At 42.1% G+C, this 27,445-nt stretch overlaps 1 protein-coding gene across 2 annotated transcripts in view; it reads left to right on the forward strand.

Annotated features, from left to right (window-relative positions):
* OTULIN (OTU deubiquitinase with linear linkage specificity) overlaps positions 1-25,885 on the forward strand; it is a 47,210-nt gene extending 21,325 nt beyond the window's left edge. For both annotated transcript variants that reach the window (XM_063664672.1, XM_054487326.2), the window contains 4 exons: positions 1,913-2,056; positions 8,017-8,142; positions 10,610-10,879; positions 13,418-25,885. In XM_063664672.1, the coding sequence (XP_063520742.1) occupies positions 1,913-2,056; positions 8,017-8,142; positions 10,610-10,879; positions 13,418-13,612 (735 nt within the window). In that variant the 3' untranslated portion in view covers positions 13,613-25,885. The remainder of the gene's footprint in view (positions 1-1,912; positions 2,057-8,016; positions 8,143-10,609; positions 10,880-13,417) is intronic.
* Positions 25,886-27,445: the final 1,560 nt, after the last annotated feature.

Consider the following 27,445-nt stretch of genomic DNA (forward strand, 5'->3'; position numbering starts at 1 on the left):
TGTACTTCTTATATATTAGAGATACTGACTGTCATATTTAATAGAAATATCTTTAACATTTTTTTGGTTAGGATTTTAAATTTTTAAATATTTGAATATTTAGTCTTTTCCTCAGAGCTCGTTTTTATAGAAAATAATTGCTCATCTTTCAGCATGTACCTCAACTGCCCATGGGCTGACTTTAGAAAAATCTAGCTCCCACTTGTAAAGCTCTGAGAGCAGGTGGTAGTTCTCTACAAGTCCGATATGTAGATGTTTTGTGTTTTAGGCGTTTGTTAGAGAACTCAATTATGAAACACCTGGAATTCTTAGTTCCTGCCAGAGGTTAAGAACATTTATATTTTTGCTAAATATGCTGTTGGTCACTTGCAGATTTTCCAACCTCTAGCCCATCAGGACCCATGGCAGTAATTAGAGCATCTCAGATGCCTGAAAACAGCTTTCACCTCCATTCTATTTTAGTCCTTATTGGCGTAATTGTCTGTTTTTGTTTCAAATATTCTTTTGGAAGTAAGTTTCTACAAACTCAGATATAATTTTATTCTGAAATAGCGTGAGTAATTTACGCATTTGGAAAGGTACAATTGCAGTTGAATTTGCATACGTATTCTGGGGTAATTGAGGTTTACCATAGGCAAGAAGTACATAATTATTAGTAGGTGTGATTCTGCCTGATGGAACCTTATGTGTTACAGTGGTTGGACCACTAAATAAAAATGCAACCCTCAAAATGTTGTTTTGGGGAAAAAAAGTACTTTTATATTCACTTAAAACATCATCCTATGACTTGAATCTTGAAAACAGCTAGTAATGAGATTCTAGTACCTGGACACACAGGACAGAGGTGGTCTGCACTGCGTCCACTCCACGATGAGGGTAACACTTCTTTCTTTGTGTGAGTGCAGGGTAGGAAGTGGGTCTTGAGTGACTGTCAAGGAAAAGTTGGATGAGTTAAGGGGCTGACTTGACCCAGGGTCAGGGAGATGGTGGGCAGTTCAGTCAGTCTCAAGGACTGTGCATGTGTCTAGCTGGAGAAGCCAGGCAACATGCCTGCTGGGGGACTGGACTCACTAGGATTTTTTGGTGTCTTTTCAGGGTACGTTTCAGAATGGTCCATTGGATGGCTGTTTCTGAGTGCCCAAGCATGTCACTGAATATTTTCATTTCTTTGTTTCACTTCCAGACTGAGCAAGAGTGACGCTTCACTTAAAAAAAGAAAAGAAGGCGGGGCGCAGTGGCTCATGCCTGTAATCTCTGCACTTTGGGAGGCAGAGGCAGGTGGATCATCTGAGGTCAGGAGTTCAAGACCAGCCTGGCCAACATGATGAAATCCTGTCACTACTAAAAATACAAAAAATTAGCTGGGCTTGGTGGCACATACCTGTAATCCCAGTTACTCAGGAGGCTGAGGCAGGATAATTGCTTGAACCCGGGAGGCCGAGGTTGCAGTGAGCCGAGATTGTGCCACTGCACTCCAGCCTGGGCAACGAGCAAAACCGCATCTCAAAAAAAGAAAAGAAGGCTAACAGAATTATTCAGCCATCTCCTGGCATATAGACTTTTATATATACATGCACATACACAAAGCACCCCTGCCCCGCTTTGTGTTTTGGAAACTTGGGGTTTTTCTGTATTTTTTTAGTAGGAAAATATAAACTTAGTTTAGCTGTCTCTTTTCTTGCCTTTTTTTTTTAAAAGAGTTTAGGGTCATTTGAAACACAGATTAAACCCTTCAAAATGTTGTTTGCCAGTGAGTAAATGTTAAAACAATTGCCTAGAAAGGGACATAAAACTCCCAACTTTGGGCATCCTCCCAGTGATCCCAGGCCAAGCTTTTTCCACAGGAATGAAACTTTCTCTGCTATCTCAAGTCAGTAACGACCATTTTGAATTCTTTCATACCTTTTCCCAGGGCTATGAGGAAGTTTCTCAGAAGTTCACCTCTATACGGCGAGTCCGTGGTGATAATTACTGTGCACTGAGGGCCACGCTGTTCCAGGCCATGAGCCAGGCTGTGGGGCTGCCGCCCTGGCTGCAGGACCCAGAGCTCACGCTGGTACGCTGCTGCTGCAGGTTTGAGTCCAAAATGTTTCAAACAATTTTTGTGAGAAAACTTTCCCTTTCTGTCCATGCTACCTTCTAGTATCATCTGCAGTATGATGTCAGCATGTGCGTTTATTCAGTTTTGTGTGGCTGGGATGATTTCACATAGTTAAATGACCAAAAATAATTGGTGTTTCCTAGAAGAGAAAAATGATAAAATTTATGTGAACAATTTAGTTGAATTAGAGAGCAGATGTTTATATAAAGCACTTAGGAACAGTTCGATTTCAATTTTGGTGTTTATTTTAAGTTGGCTGTATATGTTACTATTTGAGAACCTGCTAGGGTTTTAGAATACACATTTCTTTAGTTTTTAGCTATAATTCAATAAATTAGTACTTTTGGCTAAGTGTGAGGATTGGCTTAGTAGGTGGCAGAACAGCAACACTGGAAGAGAGATGATTACTGTCACATGGAGAGGGGCTTCCTGAGGAGCTGAGACTCAGCCTGTCCCAGGCCTGGCCCTCTTTAGTGTTTTAAATGTACCACATGGCAGACATGCACTGGAAATTCATGTGTCTGCATGTCCTGACACGGATAAAGTCATATAGTCGGGTGGGTGATAGACTATCCTGGAAGATTTATTTTTTGGTCAGGAATGATTGGTCAGAGACAGCAATATACCCATGTAACAAATCTGCACATGTACCTTCTGTATCTAAAATAAAAGTTGAATTGCAAAAAAAGAAATGGCCACAGCCACCCAACCTTCAACAGCCACCACCCTGCTCAGTTAGCAGCCATCCACATCGAAGCGAGACCCTCCACCAGCAAAAAGATTACAACTTGCTGAAGGCCCAGATGATCATTAGCATTTTTTACCAACAAAATATTTTTAAATTAAAAAAAAAAGAAACGACAATATGACATTAACTGGAAGAAAATTGAAAGTCTTGTGCTTAAATTTAAAAAATCCCAAACCCAGAAATGCTAGCTGTGGGAGATTGGCCTTATAGCAATTTATGAAAAGAAAGAAAAAGATGTAGGATTTTAATTATGCAAGCCCACTGTGAGCCTGCATGAAATGCGATGGCTAGCAATGATCACAAAGCCCTAGCTGCATTTTATTTTTATTATTTTTATTTATTTATTTTTTATATTAAGCAAAAAGACCAACCTGGCTGCATTTTAAAATGAATGATTCTAAGAATTAGGCAGTGACAACCCCACCTTGAACCGGGCTGGTCAGAGGCCATCTCGAGCTTGGTGCCTGATAAAGTATCCTCAGCAGATGGAAATGTGGCCAGGATGCCTCATCACATTCTGGGAGCCGTTGAAAGAACTAAGGTATTTTCCTAGAATAAAGAAGACTTTTAGAGGAACTTGTTGTTGACTAAGCTAGAGGTCTTTTAGGTGGATGAGAGATCACACGCTCAGAAGGGCAAAACCAGGACTGATGGATGAAGGATACTCCCCATCTGTTCCGCGATTATTTAATACACCAGCATAAAATCAGCACACCTATATCGACTGTCAAAATGACATCTGGAGCCAAGTGTGGTGGTGCCTGTAGTGTTAGCTACTCAGGAGGCTGGGGTGGGAGGATCACTTGAGCCAGGAGTTCAAGTCCAGCCTGGGCAACATGAGACCCCTTATGTTGGGGAGTCTATTAAAAAAAAACCAAAACCAACATCTGGGAAACATATTTTCTTCTAAGCAAAGATGTATGCCATCTTAAGCAGATTTTTCAGTATTAGCTTATTTCTTTCATATAGAGGCAAGAGAAATGGATATACTAAGCTGTTTTTTCTTTTGTAAATTATGCCATTTATTAGTAAAATATTTCAGAATTGTTTGTCAGTTGGCAAAAGCATTCCTGTGGTTGGATATAAGACCCAGCTAGAGAAGCAAACAATGATTTCACTGTTTTTGCTTTGCCTTGTTTTAACTTCTGTGCTTGACAACTGTAGCTATATATGACACAATTTCTAGATTGTGGTGGTGTGTACCTATGTTCTTAGCTATTCAGGAGACTGTGCTGACAACTGTAGCTATATTGTATGAATCTACAAATCTATATTTCTAGATAGTGACATAATATCCTCCTCAATTTTAGGCAAAATTTTCCTTTTGAGGCTTTACCTTTAAGGAGCTATTTGGATTTATGGACTTACTTGACACTAAATTTGTATTTTTATGCTTTCTGAGAATCGGGTGAATAGTGTCCTAATTAATTAATTAAAGTATAAAATTGCTTTTAAAAAAGTTAGTACAATGTCTCCCCCCCCTTTTTTTTTGCTAGCAGGATATATTGGGTAACATTATCTGCCATATTAAAAATAGTCTGGGTAGATTACATTCAAACTGTAATCACTGTTACAATATATTGCATGTGTGAGTGATGGGGTTTTAAGGTGGTTTTTCTGACTTAATTTGAGTAATGTGAAAATAGTTTTAAAATTCTTAAGTGTTCTTTCCAGTTTCTTTCCTTTTCTATGTGTATCAGCTATTATATTTTTCTGGGAGCATAATTTAATTAGTTGGTCACTTGGTTTGGTTTTTGTCGTCTAACTTTAATTGAATGCCAAGAGGCCTCTGTCAAAGAGAGAAAACACAGTGTACCTGCCTGTGGGTTTGGTTTATGTTTATTAAACGTTGGATCTGAATGTTAGCTGAAGAATGTCTTTGTTCTTTCCTTGCTGTCATCCAGCCAGAGGACTTGTCCTTGTGTTGCTGTTCCAGTCCTCAGCAATTTAACGTAGTTTGAAAACTTGCTTTACCCAGTTCGTTTTATGGTATCACGTCTGAGACATGATTGGATGACAAATTCAAATTCAGCACATGCTTTGTGTTTGAGGGGCCAGTGAAGGAAGGAAGGGACCCATAAGCTTACTCTGGTTGTGCAAATCTCCCAGGTGGCCCGCAGACCCTCCTGTGGATGCCTTTCCATTCCTGTTCTCACTCTGGCCCCCTGGCCCCACAGCCCTTCCCTTGGAAGGTCCACTGTGACAAGGGCTTTGTTGAGTGAGCGTTTCTTGCAGTGTGACTGAAATAAATCAGGGTGGAACCTTTAGTTAGCTTTATCTGCTTCTGTTTGCAGATTGAGAGATGTTCTCTGTGGCATGTTGCTGTCTTCTCTGTCTTTTAGAACATCATTTGGTTTTAGGGTATTAAAGGGAGCTGGGAAAGCTAGACTGAGTGACCCTCCCGTTAATCTATGCTCAGTGAAGGAGACCCGGGCTTCCTTTCTGATGCTGCTCAACTTTGCTGGCCTTGCTCTTTTCCCTGCCCGTGAGGCAGAGCTTTGTCCTTATTGCCCCTCTGACAGTTCGGCTGTCCCTCACCTCCTGTCATCCTGCCCGGATGTCCTGTTTGTTGTTCCCATTTCTGCCCAGATCCCAGTCTCCATGTTTGGCTGCAGCCAGATCATCTGATCCTCACCCCAGCTATGGAGATGGCCTAGCCTGGCTCTCAAATGTGGGACAACACTTTGGTCCCTGAGACGGGGCATCCTTTAGAGCAGGAGTCGTTTGGTTTCCAAGTTCGTTACATTTTATAATGTCTCTGAACTGGTTAGACTGTGACAGTGTTTGCTTAGAGTGAGATAGACTGTGTATCAAAATTTTTTTGTGAGTTTTGGGGATGACACATTTTTATTATTTGCTGTCTGTTGTGGTATCAAGAATTACTGGCATATGCTAGAGAAAACAGGCTGTTTTATAGTTTAGTCACAAACGAGCTGTTTTATAGTTTAGTCTACAAACGAAATGACACCTAAGCTAATTACCTACTTTATTCTTGAATATTTCCAATCACTGTTTCTTGTTTAAATCTGGTTTCTTGCTTAAATTTTCTTTATTCTAATAGAAGTCCAGTGTGCTTAGTGGAAAACAAAGGCTATTTACGTGTGTTCCATGTGCTGTGACCTCTGAAAGCATTTAAAGTTGTGTTCACTTTTTTCTTCTGAATAAATTTGACTTCATTCTTTTCTGATGGCTTTTTTCATGCTTCATTTTTTAAAATTGTCTTAAGGATTTCTGCATTTCCTGGAAGTCTACAACCCTGAACTGTTTGACCAGTGTGTGAAAGGAATCAGAAACAATTATTTCTCTCTGTGTAGTTAGGTCTTCAGGGTCTCCTGAGTAATTCAGTTGAGTACTGTACCTGCTTTTTAGATAACTGTATCATGTCCCCAGATGCTCAGCTGGTCTTCTGGGCTTCCCTTCACCTCATTTCCCAGCTCACATCTGTGTAGCCAGTATTTTCTGCACATTTGTAGTTCTTTGTGCCCAGTTGTAATTTTAGCTTGTTTCCACTTGAGGGCATGTGAGGTTCTTGTGATAAATCTGAGAGACTGAATTGAGGGTTTTGCTGCAGAACTGCCACATGTTGCCGAAACACAGGGCAGTGTGGGCATGGAGTGGGCTGGTGTAGCCCTTAGGTGGGTGGTCATTTGTTATTCTAATAAGATGAGGAGGAGAAGTCCCTCTCCACCCTTAGTGAGTGATGCAGTTCGCCATCACTGTGGTCACAGTGAAAAGTAATTTACATCCCAATCGTGGTTCTGTGTTTTGTAGAAACCACCTTAGTTCACACGATTGCTCTAGGTTGAAAAGGTACAACCAGAATTACTATTTATGAAAGGGTCTTTTAGTCTTACATTCCAGTTGAATGGAAGATTTGGCCTCATTTAAAACTGTATTTATTTTTATGTATTTATTTTTATTCATTTCTTTCTTGCTATATAAAGTTTTTAATTTTTTGGGGATGAGGTCTTGCTCTGTTGCTCAGGCTGAAGTGCAGTGGTGCAGTTATAGCTAACTGTAACCTCAAACTCCTGGGCTCAAGTGATCCTCCTGCCTCAGCCTCCTGAGTAGCTGGGAATACAGGCACATGCCACTGTGCCCAGTGAATTTTTAAACTTTTTTTTTTTTTTATAGAAATGGGGTCTTGCTATGTTGCCTGTACTGGCAGAACTGTATTAATAACTGCTAAACAAGGTCAGGTTCCTCATAGGATATTGTACGATTTAATTATTCTTTAATGATCTGTTGACTTGGAGGTGAACTTTTTTTCCTTTCTAAATTTTATAGCAGTGAAGTGACACAGCTGTGCCCAGCCTAATTCTAGGATTTTTCTCCTGACACACCCAAGACTGTTGGAAGAGTCTTACTTCCCATGCTGTCATCAGTCAGGCTGTGCCTCAGCTTGCCTTTCAAACTGCAGATTCTGTTGATAACTAGAGGGAAACAAAGTAACAAATACTCCAGGAATTAAAAAAAAAACGGAAACTAGCAATGTAGTTCAGCTGTCACTTCTATCATGAACTAAGTGAGCACAGCTCCCTTAACCCCTGCCTCTGATTTTCTATTGTATGTTTTATCTTAATATATCGATTAGACAGTTAAACTAGACATAGTATCATTTCTCTGAATGTTAAAACTTGAGTATATGTGTTAACAGTATTTAACTAAACTTTTTCTACCTTTTTTTGGTGGATTTTTTAAATACCAGAAACTAGGTTTTATTTTTCTTATTGGGGAAGGAGCAGGTTTGGCTTCACCCTGGACCTTCTCACATGCTCAGAAGCACTGTCCTGAGCCATGTGTTAGGTGGTGGTTGAGAGGCTGCAGTGAGTCCCATAGCCTGAAGGTGGTTGGTGTGAGGACGTGCTGTGGGGATGGCCTGCTGGGGAATGTCCTGGCTGTGGTTGGAGTCCTGCAAGGCAGATTGTGCTTTGGCTCAACCAAAAGCACCATTTTACTCCAGCAGCCCTCCTCAGGGTGGTACTTTCTAAGTTCCTGACTTCTAGATTTAGGTCCTCCATCCTAAGCCCACATGACAGATTTGCAGAATTAATTCTGGAAACAAAGGTAGGTTTTATAGACTTTGTGGTTTCTTACAGCTTGGATTGTGTGGTGGATTTCTTGGAATGTTAACACTTCTTTATCTCTTTGTTTCTCGATGTTGTAGTTACCAGAAAAACTCATAAGCAAATACAACTGGATCAAGCAATGGAAACTTGGACTGAAATTTGATGGGAAGAACGAGGACCTGGTTGATAAAATTAAAGAGTCCCTTACTCTGCTGAGGAAGAAGGTTTGGAACCTGTAGTGTCCTGTCTGATAAGGGTGAAGCTCTCGTTCTTGCTTGTCCCAGAAGACCAGTTTTTAGTCTTCACTCAGTGGATTTTCAAATGCTTCTGGCTGATTTTTAGGCAAAATGGTTTTAAATGAACTCAAACTCTTCCCACGAGGGCTTTAGTAAAATGGGAAGTACCAACATTATATATTCTTAGAGCAGATGCCATGTACTAGGGTATCAAATAATGAAGTGTTTGACTTTCTTAAAAGGAAACCTTAACAAATATAGTCTTTATTCCAAGTCATATTTATGTTTCAAGAATATAATTTGGTTCCTATTTCTTATATCATTAGTAATTTATTAAATTCTTTCCAATTATGCTCATGTTTTAAGATTCTGCCCATATTTATCAGACTTATTTTCTTTCTCCGTGATTTTCCAGTTAGTAGATTTAGTAACTTGTCTTTAGAAAACTGTCCTGAGAGTTTTTCTGAAACACAATTGTAGGGAGAACTTGGTCTTCTGATTCCTATTGATTTGGTCTTTGAAATTCTGCCTTTGTGTGGCTTTCCACTGTCCCCTCTGGGTTGGGTGTCCTGCTGCACACTGGCTCACACGACCCCTAGCTTGCTTGCATTGAGCAGCTTGGAGCCCTTCTCACCAAGAACCCTGACTGAGGGCCTGTCACTTGCGCCAGGGTGTCGGTGGAGGGTGGTCAGGTAGAGAGGGGTCAAACGTGGACTTTTCAAGGTCCTTCCTAGCACGTCCTTCAAGCAGTGATTTCTGTACTCACATATGGTCTGCTGCTCCCATTAGACTTTCACCTCCACGAGAGACTGTCCTGTGCATTCCTTGACACCCTGTGTCTAGCAGCAGGTCTGGCACATAATAGGTGTTCATTTAGGGCTTTGTTGAATTAGTGAACTGAGGGCCCTGAATTCTTGGAACCTAGTTTTTGCTTAGAAAGATAAGAAATGTTTACTGGAAAATATACTGTCAAAGGAAGTCCAGTAGTTTTATCTTTCTTCTACTATAAAGAAATGGGAGCGAAAGAAGGGAAGAGGGAAATTCCATTCTTGTTACCTGTTGGACTAGAATGCAGGATTTTGTGTTCCCCAGTCCTTGGGTTAGTGGAAGGCTGAGGGCAGGGCTGTAGCCCTGTGGGAGTGAACGAGAGGGCCCTCTAGCGCAACCATAGGTCACAATTTTGTTTTCATTTTTTTAAGGTCTTGTGAAATTGCTATTTCTGCTTTATTAGGTTTTTCTACTATAATTAGACTCTCATTTCTGGGAATGCTTGAGTGGTGCCAATTTGCAATAAGGTTAAAATTACGAATAATCTGAGCCAGCATTACTAACACTTCTATGCCAGGCTCCACACTAAAATTTCATGTGTTATTTAATTCTCACAACTATGAAGGTGGTGTTGCTGTCGTCATCCCTGTTTTTTAGGTGAGGAAACTAAGGCCAGGAGCTCAGTTAAATGCCCTGCAAAAACCACCACAGCTGTTCTGTGGTGAAGCCTTGATTCCATCCTGACTGACTCTAGAGCCATGTCCACGATTGGCAACTTGGTCTAGTTTGGAAAATATGAGATACAGACAAGCATGTACCAGCCTTCAGCCCAAATATTAGAGGGAATTATATGCAGTCATTACCATTGAAATTCACTCTTGGATTTAAAATCCATAATGGTGTTTGAGAGGGCCACTAGTTATTGTTTATTCATAAGGAATGGTATTTATGTTGGCATCTCTTATTCTCATTCACTGTAACTTAGAAGCACATATATTTGTAGGTTTTCTTTTTTAAAGAGTTTGTCTATATTCACTGAATACCTGACACATTACTTTATTCTTAATCCGGAGTCAATAAGAGTTTCCTGAATGGATTTATTCATCTGACTCTGACTTTGTGGTTTCTTACAGCTTGGATTGTGTGGTGGATTTCTTGGAATGTTAACACTTCTTTATCTCTTTGTTCATATATATTTTTGAGGTTAGAGGGATAAGTTTAGTAAATTATTATTCAGGAGCCCCTACACCCTTCCTTGCCTCTCTTCCATTTAGGAGGGTTGGCTTTGTGTTTCTGGGTGCTAACCCTCCTGTAAGCCCCTTGTAATTGTAGCTGCCCTTCACAGCTTCACACATAGGCTTCACACACGTGTGTTAGCGCTTCCATAAGTGTCTCTGATTGGCTGGTTCAGTCTCATTGCCTGGAAGTTAAGGGAGTCAAAATTTCCACAGCCTCGGTGCTTCTTATTGCATTGTATTTTTCTTTCAAATTAATGGGAGAAAAAGCTGAATAAGGAGTTTGTGTGCTTTAAAGTGTAACATTTTTTAATCTGGAAACCTGAATGTTGTGAGCATTGGTAAGTGACCCATGGTCACTTTTAAAAAATAATTTTGTGCTCATAGTATGGTACTATACCAGGGATTTTTAGAACAAAAATTCTAATGATTACATAACTTTCTTATTGTAGTGGGCAGGCTTGGCTGAAATGAGAACTGCTGAAGCAAGACAGATAGCTTGTGATGAACTATTCACAAACGAGGAGGAGGAATATAGCCTCTATGAAGCTGTAAAATTTCTAATGCTAAACAGAGCCATTGAACTATATAATGATAAAGAGAAAGGAAAGGAAGTACCATTTTTCTCTGTGCTTCTGTTTGCTCGGGACACGTCAAATGACCCAGGACAGCTTCTGAGGAACCACCTGAACCAGGTGGGACACACTGGTGGTCTTGAACAGGTAAGTTGTGCTTTTGAGCATGTATTACCCCAAAATAAAGCAGCTTTACCGATCAAACTTGATGTCACAGTTTTTGTAGGTCAGAAATTCAGGGACAGCTTAGTTGGATGGTTCTGGCTCAGGATCTCATGAGGCCGCAGTTGTATGTTCAGGGCTGCAGTCATCTGAAGGCTTGAATGGGGCTGGAAGATCTACTTCCAATGTTGTTCACTCATGTGGCTGTGGGCAGGAGGCTTCAGTTCCTTACTGGTAGTTAGTAGGAGGGTTCAGTTCCTCACACATAGGCCTCCACAGGGCTGCTTGAGTGTCCTTACAACATGGTAGCTGGCTTCTCAGAGTGATCTAAGCAGAGAGCAAGAAAGAAGCCAAAATGCCTTTTATGACCTAATCTAGGATGTCACACACTGTTACATTGTTTTCTACTTTTTAGAAACAAGTTACTTCATGCATTCCACTCTCAGGAGGGGAATTTGGCTCCACCTTTTTGAATGAGGGCTACCAAAGAATTGTGGACGTACTTTACAGTCACCACCGTTATCTCAACCTGGGCTTTATTCTTCAGAGGGGTGGATGGGACTAGTACCCTTGGCTCTGGGAGGCTACAAATAAATGAAGTACTTGGAAGAGCCATTCGAAGGGTCTTGTTTAATCTTGGCAGCTGTAGCTGCATTAAAAAGAGAAATGGAGTCACCTTAGCCAGTAGAGTTCAGCCTGCTCTTGAATCTTTTACAGATTTGTTAAGTGTGGAGTTTTACACAGAAACCTAGTGCAGTACTATCTCTAAGCCAGTATAGTTGAGTCACCACACCTTGTGCTATCTTTGATGTGTTCATTTTCCTAAAAAGTCTTAATGAGGTTTTTTTTAGTGGAATAGCCAACTGCTAAAGTAGCATTAAGGCTGTTCATCAAAGTGTCACCCTCCTACTTACATAATTGACTCTTGTGCCTGCTTTTTTCTAAAAAGGCCCAAGTGCCATGACAGATACTGCAAGGATTAGAGAGCTGAGTTAGGTTCCATTCTGAGCTGTCCTGGAGTGTGAAGTCTCTTCTTCTGTTACTGCCAAGTGTGTAGGAAGGAGTGTAGACTGATGGTCACTGCTGGGTCAGGCAGGGCTGATGATGGTTATTTTCAAAAATTATCTGTACTCATAATGTGGGTTACTTACGTCTCCTGAACCATAGCAAGTACCTTGCAGTCAAAAGGCTTATAGAGGATGGTTTGCATATTAGACTAAAGTTAGTCTTTTCCGAGACCCTATAAGGTCTGCTGTGATCGTGAGTCCATTCTTTTTTTTTTTTCAATAAGAAATTTTCAGTTTCTTTTTTGAAATATATATACCATAAAGTTCACTCTTTTAAAGTTTTGCAGCCATCACTACAGTCTAATTTTAGAGCATTTTGTCAAAAGAAACCTCATGCCCATTAGTAACCACTTTGTCTTCCTTCTAACCCTAGGCAGCCACTAATCTACTTTCTGTCTCAATGGATTTACCTATGCTGGACATTTCATATGAATGGAATCATATAATATGTGGTCTTTTGTTTATGACTTCTTAGATTTAGCATAATATTTTTAAGATTTCATCCATATTGCACCATGTATTATTACTTCATTCCTTTTTATTGATAAGTAATATCTCATTGTATGGATGGATCACATTTTATTCATCTGTTCAATAGTTTGATGGGTATTTGGATTGTTTCCACTTTTTAGTTCTGTGAATAACCCTGCTATGAACAGTCATGTATAATTTTTTTTATGTGAACGTATGTTTTTAGTTCTCTTGGGTATACACCGAGGAGTGGAATTGCTTTAACATTTTGAGGAACTGCCAGACTGTTTGCAAAGCAGCTGCACCATTTTACATTCCCACCAGCAATGTATCAGTGTCCTGTTTCACCATATCTTCACCAACACTTCTGACTTTTTGTATTGGGGTGAAGTTCATATAATATAAAATTGACCATTTTAAAGTGTACATCTCATTGACATTTATTACACTGCCGGTGACTACCACGTATATGAAGTTCTAAAACATGTTACCCCCAAAGAAAATCCTGTGCTCATTAAGCAGTCATTCCCCATTATCATCTTTTTGGTTATAGTCATTCTAGTGGGTGTGAAGTACTATCTCATTGTAGTTGGATTTGGATTTCTCTGATGACTCACAATGTTGAGCATCTTTTCATGTGCTTTCTTGGTCACTTGTATACCTTCTTTGGAGAGAGGTGTCTGTTCAGATCCTTTGCCTAATTTTTAAGCTGGTTATTTGGTTTTTTGTTTTGTTAATTGTTGTAAAAGTTCTTTATTCTGGATACAGGACCCTTATCAGACATATGATCCATTCTTGATTATCTGCTTTTTTTTTTTTTTTTTTTTTTTTAAATCGAAAAGGATTGGGGCTGGACCCAAAGCAGGAAGAAAAAAGGTTGTGGCTTCACCATTGCTGTGCACTGTGGGATAATGGATGAAACATGTGTTAAGCCACATTTTTCAGTGTGATCTTCCTCAGAATACCTGTTTGCTCTTCTTCCCAGGTTGAAATGTTCCTTCTTGCCTATGCTGTGCGCCACACCATCCAGGTGTACCGGCTCTCCAAGTACAACACGGAAGAATTCATCACAGTCTACCCCACCGACCCACCCAAGGACTGGCCAGTGGTAACGCTCATTGCTGAGGACGATCGGCACTATAACATCCCCGTCAGAGTGTGTGAGGAGACCAGTCTATGAGAGACGCATGCTCCTGACAGCCTGGCGACGTGGCGAAGATGCACAGGTGGCTCCTGGGCTTGGGCTGCAGGTTCGGGGGTCTCTAAGAACAATCTCTGAGAAGAACCCTTGGGCCCCTGGGAGCCAAGTTGGACAGGATGTCCTGAAGACTAGCTTTTGATAAGAGAAATTAACCAAGTCTTTCCCCTCATCTATGATGCAATATATTTCAGTGGGGGCCTTTAGAGCACACCTGTTGGATGGTGCAAACCATATCTTCTCCAGAAGGCAAATACTTTTGTATCAGAGGAAACTCAGTTTTGGAGAGGAATATGTTCTTTGTATCTCAAATCAAAACTCTCTCTAATGGTAAACTGGCTTCTAATTTTTTTAAGTACAGTATTTTTTTTTTCCCCTTTAGTAGTAATGGGTTTCTATAGATCTTCCTATACAGTCTGCTTTAACTCAGGACCTTGAGATTATGAGACTGATGTGCTACCCACTGCACTGAGGGGGCCTCTAACAGTCGGCTTTAAGTGGTATAATTCTGGGATGGATCTGTTACTTGCATAGTCATGACAACCTCTGGTAATCTCCTTTTTATGAAGGGAAGAGCAATGATTTGGACTTATATCTTAATTAAGGCTATTTTAAGCAGATTGTTTTGCAGCAGATTAAGAATTGGGTCCCAAAGTGGGTTATTTCAAGGCATTTTTGAAGACTGGAGGAGCGTAGGAGGGAGTGGTGAGGGAACCTAGAACTTCTTGCTCCTTGTGACTATGACAGATGTCTGATGCCTCCAGCGCACTGGAGTCTGGGGCTTGGTGCAGGTGGTGCCCCATCAGTGTGGACAGACACTACTTGCCTTTGTGGTTTAGTGTTGGAAGCTTTAATTATTCTACAGTTCCATAGATTCACAATTTTATAGCCAAACAGTTTGTATCCACCTGCTTTCAGAAGAGGAACCAAAGGCCAAATTACTTTGAGGTAGGGCTTAGCTGGACCTGGGTTTTCCTGTGCTCTTTTCATGCTGTGTTGGAGGGTATGTCCATTGCCAGGTCTGTGTAACCCGTCTGGGGCAGGGGATGAGTGACAGCAAACCATCTTAAAATTTTTCATGAGTACATTTAAGCAGAAGCATATGGGAATATGAGTGCAAAAGTGTGGCTGAGCCGCGTATGCCCTTGATTGGTTTTGGGAAGCCTGAGGGAGGCAGCCTTCCTGGCTACGAGCCATCGCCTGCCCAGTCAGGCTAAGGGTGGTGACTGGGGTGCTGAAGGGGCAGCTCTGCTGAGCATGGTCTGCCTTATGGCCTGAATTGTCCTCAAGGGGTGTGGACTGCAGATGGTGTTCACACGAACCGGAGACATCACTCTTTAGGATTCTATTGGCAGCCCCTGAATTGGCTCAACGTTTGTGGAGGTGGTGTTTCCCTGAAATACTGAGCTTTGTTTTATAATAATTAAAATCTTTATTTGGTCGAATTTAATATAGTTTAGAAGCTATTTTTTTTTGAGGCAAACGTTTTTTGAAAATGTAAATTTTGTTTTTAATTAAAAATAAAGTCTTAGTTAAGAAAACTCAGGATGCACAAAACTATTCAGACTATTACTTTAGCTTTCTCCCATTACCTCATCAGTAATATTCACCACATTTTGCTAAATGTTTATTGATTAGAGTGTTGAAATCAAATTCTGCTCTAAATGTGTGTGAATATATTGGAGAGGCTTTGTGTTTTTCACTGTGAAATGCAATTGTGCCTTGAATAAGAAGGTACCTAGAAGCCAAATTAAAGTAATAATGACTTCTTATTGGCTTTGATTTTTCATTGTAGCATATGGGATTGTACAGCAGGAGATGCTTACCATTCATTTCTGATGTTTTTTAAAGCACAACTCGAAACATTTCGATCATACATACATAGCAGTAGGGATCTGTGCCCTTCAGGTACATTGAATCTGACCATCAGTTTATATATGTCATTGAATTTTAAGAATACTCATGTTAATAATAGTCATCTATCCTTGCATTTTGAAAATGTTCTAATCTTAGTGAACTTGAATTGGATTTCTGGGTAAAAGAATGTGTTTCTTTTATGTTGCTTTCTGTCCGAAGGCCTTGTCAGAATCTGTCAGACTCTTGTTTAGGTTTAGTGTGATCATGGCGTCAGAGAAGCAAAGCTTTCAAATAAATAGCACTTCAGGAAATAGAAATGATTGACCAACTTTAAAAATAATTTTTTTTTATTGCAATATGCAGCTTCAGTTGCCCAGAATCTTAGTTCCGTTTCTCATTCTTGGTCTTGAGCTGGTCAGGTGACATCAGCAGATTAGAAGTTGAATGGAGATTAAATGGATTCAGGAGTATGTTCCACTTAGAGCAATCTTCAAAATGATAAGGTGTTCTAGAAGAAAGGAATGTAGTAGGAACTATACTATGCCTAACTTTCTATCCCAGAGTTTCTTGCAAGAGTTTAGGAGTTTTGGACCCTGTGTATTGGCAGAAAAGTTATCTCCATCTTAAGCAGGCATGACTTTTATACCTGTGAGCTCATTTAAGGTGCATTTAAACCTAAAATAATTTCCCTGTATTATGCTTCATGGAATTAACACTGCTTTTCCAGAACATTTTCAGATTCCCCTCCTTACATCCTGAGCTCCTTCTGTATATACATCTGTTGATGTTATCCATCCACAAGGAACAATGATAGTCACATTAGAGAACAAGAAACCAATAATACATGGTCTCTAACTGATGATTCGGGCCTGGATTTGATTGAAAGTGTTTGCAGTTCCTCTTCCGTAGAATACAGAGTGGCTGAAAATGTTTTCAATGCACAGAACAGGATGAATCCTTTTTTCTTTATTTAGCGATTTACACTTTTGTTACTCTATTATATATTCAGTTAGTGTCTGATAAGATTTTCTTTGCTTAAGGAGAACAGACATTGCCTTGGTATTTTTTTTTTTTCCCTCCACCTTTGGAGCTTATCAGGTAAAAATCTCAAGCCACATGAATTTTTAACACCTCTGTTGGGAAAAGCCTTTGTGAGTTTTTATGTACTTGGTCTTTGTTTTTGTTATTCATCCTGTGTTGTTATTCATTGCGTCCTCCCTCTTCCCAATGTGCTGTTTTACCTAAGAATTAGTTTACTTTCTGAAGATCTTTTAGAGAGAGGCTGTGAAGTGCTGAATCACCTTTAATGATACAGCACTCCTGCCATCCCGGCATCTACATAGGACTTATATAGACTTCCTGAATGTGTCTTCTTCAGATACTAAAGTACAGTTGGATCATTTTCTTATCTCCTTTTCTTAAGCAGTACTTTGCAGCTACTCCCCTTTGAAAGCCAGAAGCATAAACCATTGGGGAATCTTAACTTGAAGACATGCAGTAAAAGAAATGCCTTTATGTAAGATCTGTGAGTACTTAAAAAGAAAGCCCTCAGTGTGTGTGAAGTGAATGTGAAATACATAGAATTCCCAAATAGTTTAGCAAAGGCAGGGCACAATATCAAGTAATTTAAAAATGGTCCAAGGAACTGTAAGAAGGAGGAACTAATTCTAGAATAAATGTTAAAATGCCATTCAAGAACAAAACCACAGATGCCAGACAGACCTCCTGTGCTTAAGTTATAGAAGAATAAAAATCTGAATGAATGGAAGGCCTTACGTGTATACAGTTTACAAATTCCTATTTCTAAAATTTAAGTCCCTTATTTAACAGAAATATGTATTTTAATGCTTAACTGTCTCGGGAAACCTCATTTGTGACATCATCTAAGAGGATGGAAAGACCAGGGAGCCAGTGCCACGTTGAACAGAAGAGTGGTTTAGTGAATGTGTGAGGAAAGACACGGGCAACTGATTATTAATGTTTTTGTAATTCAGTTTATAACTTGGAGCCATGAAAAGCAACAAAACTAAACTGGTTTGACAGCCTGCCACTTCTGGCTTTTCCTGTAAGTCACTAGCGGTAGGTGTGAGGTGGGCTTGCCCATGACCAGGAGGGGTGTGTGTGTGTGTGTGTGCATGTGTGTACATGCGTGTTGGTCTGCAGTCACAGCATACCTTTATGTGCACGTGTCCTCGCAGCTTGGGACTCAGCAGTATTCTAGGAGGGTGGAGGTGAACTGTCCCATGTATTGTATTATATATTTTTTGAGATGGGGTTTTGCTCTGTCGCCCAGGCTGGAGTGCAATGGTGTGATCTCAGCTCACTGCAACTTTTGCCTCCTGGTTCAAGCAATTTTCCTGTCTCAGCCTGCTGAATAGCTGGGATTACAGGCATGTACCACCACTCCCAGCTAATTTTTGTATTTTTAGTAGAGATGGGGTTTTACCATGTTGGCCAGGCTGGTCTCGAGCTCCTGGCCTCAGGTGATCCACCTGCTTTGGCATCCCAAAGTGCTGAGATTACAGGCATGAACTACCGCGCCTGGCCCCATGTATTGTATTCTTTTCAGGGTATATTGAAATCTATTACCGGGAATGGTGGAATGGGTTTTGGTATGTATAATGGAAATACATAGAGTGGTTATTAAGTCTAGAAACACATACATTAATTGTATTGAAATGTTATATCAATACATCATTTATGATGTGTGTCTGGTCCCAGACCTCATGGCCACCAGTTTGTTTAAGCATTTTGAATGCTTCTTAATAGCATTTATTAGCATTAAAGGAGGAGGACACTGTGTTTTCTCAATTAATCTCATTGATTTGTTTGGTATAAGTTTGGGTCAGAAATGAAACTGCCAAAACATGGATCAGTACAAGGAAGGGACACAGGGCTTAAAATGTCCACAGTCTTGGCAGTGGACTTGGCAGTTCTCCCAGTAAGCAGAAGTACTTGAGCTTAATTCTGAACTTCAAAGTAATATTTTATACTTAATTTTAGGAGCTTTCATTTACATATTGAAAAATGCCTTGACTGTATTCACATAAATGGTGCTAAAACATTGTACCCCTTATAAGAACCGCAGCAATCCACAGTAATGTTGGTTACTTCTGAGTATTTTGATAAAGGAACAAAGTCAAAACGAATGTATTTAATAAGCTTCTTTCTCATTTTCATTGTTATTATAAAAATATTTTGGTATTGTTGCCTGCATTTTAGCCACTTCTAACTTTTTGTATTATGAATTCGGAGAGGATAACAAGCCAACTTTAGACCCTCTGCCAGTGGCGATGGTGTTTTTCTTCCGTGGGTAAGCCATTGTGAATGGAGGCTGGCGGAGCAGCACACTGTGTGAACCTGGCAGCGCTCATCTTGGCTTGTTTAGCAGTGCCTCTGTTTACACCGTAAGATGTTCAGCATGTGTCCAAAATTTCGCCTGCTCTGAAAAACATGCCCCCGAGGCTCTGTGCAGTTTGGGGCCTTGGTTCCCACCTGCAGATGCGGTCAGTTGCCTGGCTCCTGGGGCCAGAGTTTCCTCTCTTACTTGTTGAGTCTCTTGTCTTCACTGTCAGAAGCTGAACTGACTTGGGGGCTTTGCTGTTGATCCACTTTAGCAAACCCTGCTGCAGAGGACTGTAAAAACAAATAACTAAAAATAAACTTAGAAAATACAACTCAGAAGCCTGGCTCTGTTGCTGTGGTCAAATGCTTGCCTTTGAGGACTTTGGCAGATTGTGCTATTGCATTGGGCTCTAACTTTCTGGCACCCGCAAGGCAGACCTATGATGTCCACATGGCTGACTCTTGACCCCTGACCATTGTGAGCAGGGGAATCAAGGGTTTAGGGAGGCAGTATTGGGCAGTGTGGAAGAGTTAGATGAGATGAAGCAGTTAGCACAGTGCTTAACCCATACTAAGTGCCCCCAACCCTGCCAGCCAAATCAGGTGCATAGTTATCAGCTTGGGTCTAGATTCAACAGCATTCCCGCTGCCCACTAAAAGGGTGGGCTTGAACAGTTCCTGAACCTCCCTAAATCTGTTTCTTCATCTTTACCACACACAGTCTGTCTCAGTGGTGGTGTGGATTAAGTGAGGTGCTAGCACTTATTAGGGGAAGATCCTCCAGACCTGTAAAGCAGGGCTGCAGCCTCAATTCTGACCCAGTCCTGCTGTGTGTTTGCCGCAAAGAGGTTTGCTGTGTGTGAGACATTTCTTTATGAACCATTTCCACTGCTGGAAATGTACCCAGCAGTGTGATGGCAAGAACTTCAACAAATTGCTTATGAATCAGGCTCTCATTGGAAGAAGTTAATCCTCTGAAGAGGGGGAAGACTGGACTTTCAGAAGTATCTTGCGGATAGAGAATGAAGTTTGAGTCAGCAGAGCTCTGCCTTCCTGTTTGTCAAAGAACTAGAGTCTGGGAGTCTTGCAAGATGGAGCTGGGCTTCTGAAGAACCCACTGGGTAGGTACTGGGCGTCCATTAGACGGCAGTGCTAAGTCGGTCACGTACAGCAGAAAGACCTCCCCATTATGAACAACAAACCACTTTCCTCCTCCAGTGGCCCATTCATTTGGATTGATACACTTTTTCAGTGTCAGAAATGCACTTTCTCCCTCTACTTGTCTGAATTAACGGTGCTCTGCTCAACTCTGTGGACAGTGTTTCTTGAATTTCCTTTTCCACCGCCTTTTCCCACTCAAGAAAGTGTAGAGAAAAACAGGGATGCAGGCTGTGGGTCTTGTGGAAGCGCTTTACAACCATTAAATAAAGAACACCAGCTGCATTATGTGTGTTTAAAACGAGAGGTTGTTTGTACAGTATTTTTCTGTTGACCACTTCCGTCTTGCCTGAAACCTGGGCATTCTTTCTGTAGTTTCTCTGAATTTTCTGTCTCACCTCCTCTACCCTTGCCTTTTGTCTGGGCTCGGTTGCCTGTTCATGTTCTTTGCCTCTGACATTAAACTCTCCCTAGTTGCGTATGTGCTTGAGATGTCTTAACAAGTTGTCCTCTAAGTGGTACCGTTGATGTACAGTCCCATTGGAGAGCACGAGTGTGTTTCCTTAGGCTCTTACGACACTGGCTTTATCAAACATTTTGATCTTTGCTGAGCTGATGGTTGGAAGTCTGACTTGCATTTCTTGAGAAAGGCTGAGCATGTTTTCATTTGTGTAAACCATTTTCAGGTCCTTTCCTGGGAGCCATCTGTTCATGTCTTCTGTAACCACTTTTGAGTTTTCTATCTGAATTTCACAGAAATGAGATAGATGTAGGGTGGGAGCAGTAGGAAGGAAAGGCAGACCAAGGGGTGTTAGGGATTCCATGTCAGGCCCTTTGGTTGCAAGTAACAATAACTCACTCAGAGTATTTTAGTTCAAAAAGGGTTTGGCCTTCTTCAGGGACAAGAAGAGAGCACTGAAGACCAGAAGGTTACAGGAGGGAGGGCTGTCGTGCTGGTGTCCTAGAGTCCGCATGTTCAGGTAGGAATATGGGAATGCCTGCATCCATTCACCAAAGAGTGCCAGCCCTGGGGCCAGGCATGGTTCCAAGCTTGGGGATGTAGGGGTGAGCCGGCCAAGGCACAGTCCTCCCAGCCCTCTCCATCCTCACCCCAACCCCATGCCCACCCTCACCAACCCTCCCCATCCATACCCTCTGTGCTCACCCTCCGCATCTGCACCTCCCCCTTTGCCCACCCTCCCCATCTGTACCTCCCGCTGTGCCTACCCTCCCCAGCCCTCCCCTCTGCAGCCCTCCCCACCTTTCACGGAGCTCTTGTGCATTTGTCACTGGTGAGCAGAACTGGCGTGACTCCAGGGATGGAATCACAAAGCAACTATTTTTGTCTTTCACTGTTTAAGACATAATTCAATCGGAGACCTTCTCCTACCCCTGGTGAAAACTCAACTCAGGGCGACCCATCACCTTTTTGAGCACTCTGGGGCAATAGACTTTATAGTCCTCTTAGGTTGCCAAATGCTTTCCTAACTCAGAAATTGCAATATTGCATCTGTGTGAGAGTGAAAGCTGTGACAGTTGCTCACTGCCCTGTTTGGCCCTCCAGAGTTAGAACAGGAGGAGGGAGCCAAGACAGGGAGGGAGCAGAGATCTCAGCCCTCCATAGGAATTGTCCTGTCGGCCGCCCTTCTGGGCCCAGCCAGGGCTTTGTTCTCATTCTCTCACGGGGTACTTTCAGGAATCTTTGAGGCCCCCTCTGTCTCCCCACTTCTTGCCTCCGGCTTAGGGCCTTCCCATGTACCTTGACCAAGGCAGCTCCTGGGATGTGCTAATGCTGTCGCCTCCGACCACCACTTCCTCCTTTGCAGCTCGTAGGAAGCCAGTGATAGTTCTAGCTTCTTTCTACTGAGCCCTGTCCACCCCCCTAGGTGGCCTTGTGGGGCAGGCCTTAAGATGACCCCAGGCAAGCTTGTTGATCTGTGAGGCCAGGGTCTGGGCCAAGGGAAAGACTTTTGGACCCCCTGCCCTGTCAAACTCGGGATTTGCCAGCCAGCCCCAGTGCCCTTCTGTTAGATTTGACGGGTGAGTCAGACACCAGCCCACTGAGTCCCCAGGACTCAGGACCCCATTTCAAGCTTTGAGTATTACAACTCCCTACCCCAGAAGGAGTGGGACTCAGTGTCGCTCTCTGCAAAGAAACCATCTCTACAAATTCTTTTCAAATATCTACTCTTGGTCCTTTTTTGCCCTCCTCGTGTTGAGGGATGGCAGAGTCAGGGAGTTCAGACTCCTGCAGAAAGAGGCCGGGTGCCATCAGGAGTCCCCGTTTGGTGTGGCCGCCTTCTCTTTGGTGTGAATGTCGTCCTCTCTGGCTGGGTTCTTATTTTCTACACATAGCTCAGGCGTAAGCTGGTGCCCACCCGTGTTAAGTATCAGGCTGGTCCTGCAGCAGCCCAGTGCCTACAGTGAGGAAGGACCTGCCGGGCAAAGCAGGGCGCTCATCAGGCCAGGGTTTCTAGAACCATATCCCAGGCTGCTGAGAATGGGTGTGTGGGTTGTGTGATGCAGAATTCTAGGAGATGTCATTTCCATCATAGTCCAGGGAAACACTCGAGCCTGGTGGAGGGAGATGGTTCAGGAGGGAGGCTTCTGTAGCATCCAAGCCCAAGGTGAGCAGGAGCCCCCTGAGCCGAGCTGCTGGGACTGAAGAGGAAAAGGAGAGAGTGGGAGTGAGATGCTAGGAGGCAGCGCTGATGGGGCTTGGGGACTTGACTGAGAGGAGTGGGACATGGAGTGGGTTTCTGGGTGGGTGCCCCTGTGACTCCTCTAGATGGGGGAGACAGAAAATGTGGAAGGGGTGAGGAAAGAGTGTACAGGGATGGGCTGGAGGCCACGGCCCTTCTCGGCCCCTGAGGAGATGTTGGGACGTGACTGGATACACCCAGTGACTGGTCTGAAGCTTGGGAACAAGTTAGGGCTGGAAAAACAGACTTAGGCATCACCGCTGTATTTGGAGCTGGAAATAGGCCCAGATTAGGAACCTGGGCTTGTGAGGACTGGATTCCCAGCGAAGGTGGAAGTGGGCCTGCCAGCCATTTGTATACTTTTCTGAAGAGCGTGGAATTAAATAGCATTGGGCAGGTTGGCATTGGGGGAAAGAAGAATCGGGCGAGGTTAGGACGTGGTCTTGCTGGCATGATGGAGGAAACACTTTTTACCTCAGACCACACGTGAACTGCAAGCATCTGCCCTGATGGTGCCATCAGGGGCAGTGGAGATACAGGCCGCTCTCCTCAGCCATTTCCTTTAGACCAAGAGAGCTTTTATTGTGTAGCAGATGAAAGACCCAATGAGAATTTGAGGTGTATAGTATAATGTAAAGTTTGGAAATAATGATTGCACTTGTTAATTCTGTTTTGGTCTTTGGAATCAAGGGTTTCTGAACCTGAGATAAGCAGCTTTTTCGTTTCATAAAAGCTCTAGTCATTTTTCTCTGTTGAAAGTGGACCACAGTAATGTTCATGGATTTGTTGGCTGAAGCACTTCCATGTGGCTTAGAAGCTTAGCAGACACGGCACCTCCGCCTTTGTGAACTGCAATTGGCCATTCCGCAAATCCTGGTGCTGCAGTAGATTAGAACTGTGTAGAAAAGATCTGGTTCTAGAGGAGAGGAGGCTGATCCAGAGGCGTCGTCTAGTCACTTGCCTGAATCACAGCTAATAAGCAGCAGACAGAATGAGGACTCACAGCTCCTGATTTATTTTCTCCTTTTGTTCAAAGCCCAGTGTATTGAACTGGGCAGTCAGCATGATATTTACTGTTTTATATTGTCCAGGTAAGAAACCTGGAGCTTATTGGGAGCAGAATTACAAATATAAGCAATGCCAACCTTCCTTGCACCTTAGCATTGCCTTTAATAGTGTCAAAAAAAAAAAAAAAAAAAACTTAGAAGGAGGCATAGTTTTCTCCACGGTTTTTGAGAAATTCTCCACGATTTTTCTCCTGAGCTAAGCCAGTGAGACTACAGAGGATAAAGAGGAAGGCGTGGAAGGCAGAGATACCAGGGGACAGGGCTTGGCGGGACTCCACTGGCGTTGGGGGGTTGAGGAGGAGGTTTCCAGGTGGGAGGTAATTGTGCCTCCTCTAGATGGAGATGTCAGGGGAAAGCATGGGTTGGGGACGTAGATTTGCCCCTTGTGGTATTAAGAGTACCACTCCCTACAGGGACAGTGAATGATGCTGGGGCCAGCGCAGCTCTGTATTGTCTTTAAGGCAACCAGGAACTGAACACACGACCCGATAGCTAGGCCTGAGGACATGACATAGCCCATGCACTGTGGCCGGGAGCACAGCTCTAAGCCTTCAAAAACATGGTTGGTGTTAGAGGCAGTAAGAGAGAAGCACAGTGGAGGTAGGACTGAGATCTGGGATTTTAACAAAAGGAGCAGTAAGGTAGGAAATAGGCAATCCCAAGCGAGTCTGTAGGATGCTTAGAATCTTACTGACTACAGGTATGTAATGAATCACTTTCTACAATGTCTTATGAGGAGCTAAAAAAAAATTAGAGCCATCTTTCTTTGAGGTTAAAACGTGATGCTTTAAGAAAAGAGTGATGCTGGCTGGGCGTGGTGGCTCATGCCTGTAATCCCAGCATTTTGGGAGGCAAAGGTTGGCGGATCACGAGGTCAGGAGATCAAGATCATCCTGGCCAACATGGTGAAACCCCGTTTCTACTAAACATACAAAAATTAGCTGGGCGTGGTGACGTGTGCCTGTAGTCCCAGTTACTCGGGAGGCTAAGGGAGGAGAATCGCTTGAACCCGGGAGGCGGAAGTTGCAATGAGCCGAGATTGCGCCACTGCACTCCAGCCTGGGCAATAGAGGGAGACTCTGTCTCAAAAAAAAAAAAAAAAAAAAAAAAAAAGTGATAAAAGAGTAATACTTTTCCCATAAAGACTAAGAAGAGTAAGAATCTCTTAGATGTGGGCAGGAGGATTGTCGGGCCCTGCCCCTCTCAGGCTCACCAAACACTTGCTTCATTTTGGCATTCCCATTTGAGAAGGTGTATAGAGAAGTTGGAGAGGGTTCAGAGAAGCATTTTCAGTATTACTGAAGTTATGGGAAGTAAAAGTAATTTTAATGCAGGATAAAATCTGAAGAAATAGGTTATATTTAAGTAAGACAGGGAGTTTAGAGAAATTTCCCAGTGGTTAGAAGTTTTAGCAACCAAGGGAAAGGGCAAAATGTTAATCTCTCAGGTAAATTTGATTAAAAGGGAAACTGTAATCAGGATTAGGAAACCAAGTAACTTTGCGGTGAGTAAACAGATGCATGGTTAGAATAAAAAAAATGAAGAAACTAAAAGCAATCTCAATTGTATGCCAAATGTTTAAGCTTTACTTAAAGTAAAATTAGAGTATGAAACCTATTTGACAATATATGAATACAAATCCATAAACCCTGAAACAAAGCATATATAAATGCTCTTACCAATGCAAAAACTTCCATCTGTTAGATACATAAACAGCACTTCCTTAAAAGCGACATATATTTTATACTGACCGCTGTAGTCAATTTTAATTAAAAACTACACAAATATTTTATTTGTATTTTAGAGACGGGGTTTTGCTCTGTTGCTCAGGCTGGATTCCAACTCTTGTGCTTAAGCGATCCTCCTGCCTGAGCCTCCTGAGTAGCTGGGACTACAGATGCACACCACTGTGCCCAGCTAAATATTTTAATGTGATTGGTTTCAACAGTTTATACCCACAGTTTTGATGTGAAACTGACAAACCTATGAGCTGACCGCCATAGCCCATATAGAGGAATGACTCTGAGCACACTTAATTTTGTTTAAAAAAAAAAAAAATCTAGATCACTGCTAATGTTCAGATCTGAAATGAAGAATGAGGTAATTTTATTCTTCCATTGTAGGATCTCATACCACGTTCTAAATACTAGATCATACACAGAATGTTAGATCAGGAAGGGGCCTTAGCAATAATGGCTCAAGCCTCCCACTGGACAGATGAGCAAGGTGAGGCCAAGAAGCGTGAGTGATATGGAAGCCTCCAGCTTGAATACACTCCTTAAATGAATGAGTGTCGGTATGGAACAGAATCGCGTGTGTGGCTGTTGTCCACTTTCCCGAAGCCCTTTGATTAACTCCTTGGCGCTACTAGCTTTAGACAGTTCCCTGATCAATACATCATTAAGCAACCAAAATACCTCATTAAATCCAAGGAGCAGCGTATTTGCCATTGCAAGGCTTGTGGATGTGGCAGCCCTGGGGTAAGGGACCTGCTGCACGGTGACATGACCATTGCTGTGGGGTGCTGGGTGATTGGTGTTGTGTACCCTGTACTCCTTTGTTAACGCAAGGGTGGTTTGAACTTAGCTTTCAGTAGCTGGTTCATTCAAACTGTGGGTCCCTGCATGCTCATGGCCCCACACTTCAGGGAACCAGCATCTACCCTGTTGTAATGTTCCCCAAATGTTCCCCAACTCCAAAGGCGCCATTTCTTGCCCTGGCTTATAGCTAGGGAACGGTGCCTCTAAATCTTATAGTAAGAATTTCCATGAGGTTGTACAGTGAGTGGTACAACCATTTTTAGCTGGTCTGTCCCCTTCTTTAACCTAAGGAAACCACTTAAACTCTTGGAGAGAGAAAGGGTGCCTAGTTTTTGTGTGCTTTTGTTTACATATACATATTGTAAACGCTAATGTCAAGTCTTGTTAGTAAAGTGCACTTTAAGTTACGTAGCCTAACTTAAAAACAGGTACTATATAAAAAACATTTGCTGAATCTATGTGTAGCTGACAGCCGTCTATAAAAGTGCATGTATCTTATGCAGTCTTTTAGAGATCCTGGTTGATTGCAAATGAAGCAGAGAAAAACATTATCACTAAAATGAAATATTTTAAAAGATAGTGGCTGTAATTCTCCTGGAACCACTTGGACTTGACAAAGATTTTTCAAAAATGATTTAGGAGGCCCACCTTTGATGCTCTTCCTAGCAGAAAGTTGCAAGTTAATAGATTTAATGTCCCCTCTTGAGAAGAAAATAAAGTCTAAACTTAAGGTCTCGTCATCTCGTTTTTCCCTTTTGAGATCAGACAGTATACTATATATTTGTGACTTTTCTGACTTCTGAGTGGAGTTTGGGTTATTTTGATTGCACAATGCAATTTCTCTCATTTTGAACATTTGCATGATTTTACACATTTTGCCTTTAAAAGGGCAGGCAACAGGCCCTTTTACGTTTCTCATCAGATTTTTCTCTACATCCTGTTTTAAGTGTGGTTAGATCAGTTGATGAGTCACATGATGTTTTTTTGCTGCTTCAATGACAGAAATAGAGATTCAAAATAACCACACAGAGGAGTATCCCAAATGGTTACCAAACACGTTGCTCAAAAACATGCTTTCCTACGGTTTGAGTGCTTTATATGAGAGCCGTCAGAGGACTGTGTGTGAGGGCGCTGTCTACAGAATGC

Source organism: Pongo pygmaeus, chromosome 4 (genome assembly GCF_028885625.2).
Source record: "Pongo pygmaeus isolate AG05252 chromosome 4, NHGRI_mPonPyg2-v2.0_pri, whole genome shotgun sequence".
NCBI lineage: Eukaryota > Metazoa > Chordata > Mammalia > Primates > Hominidae > Pongo > Pongo pygmaeus.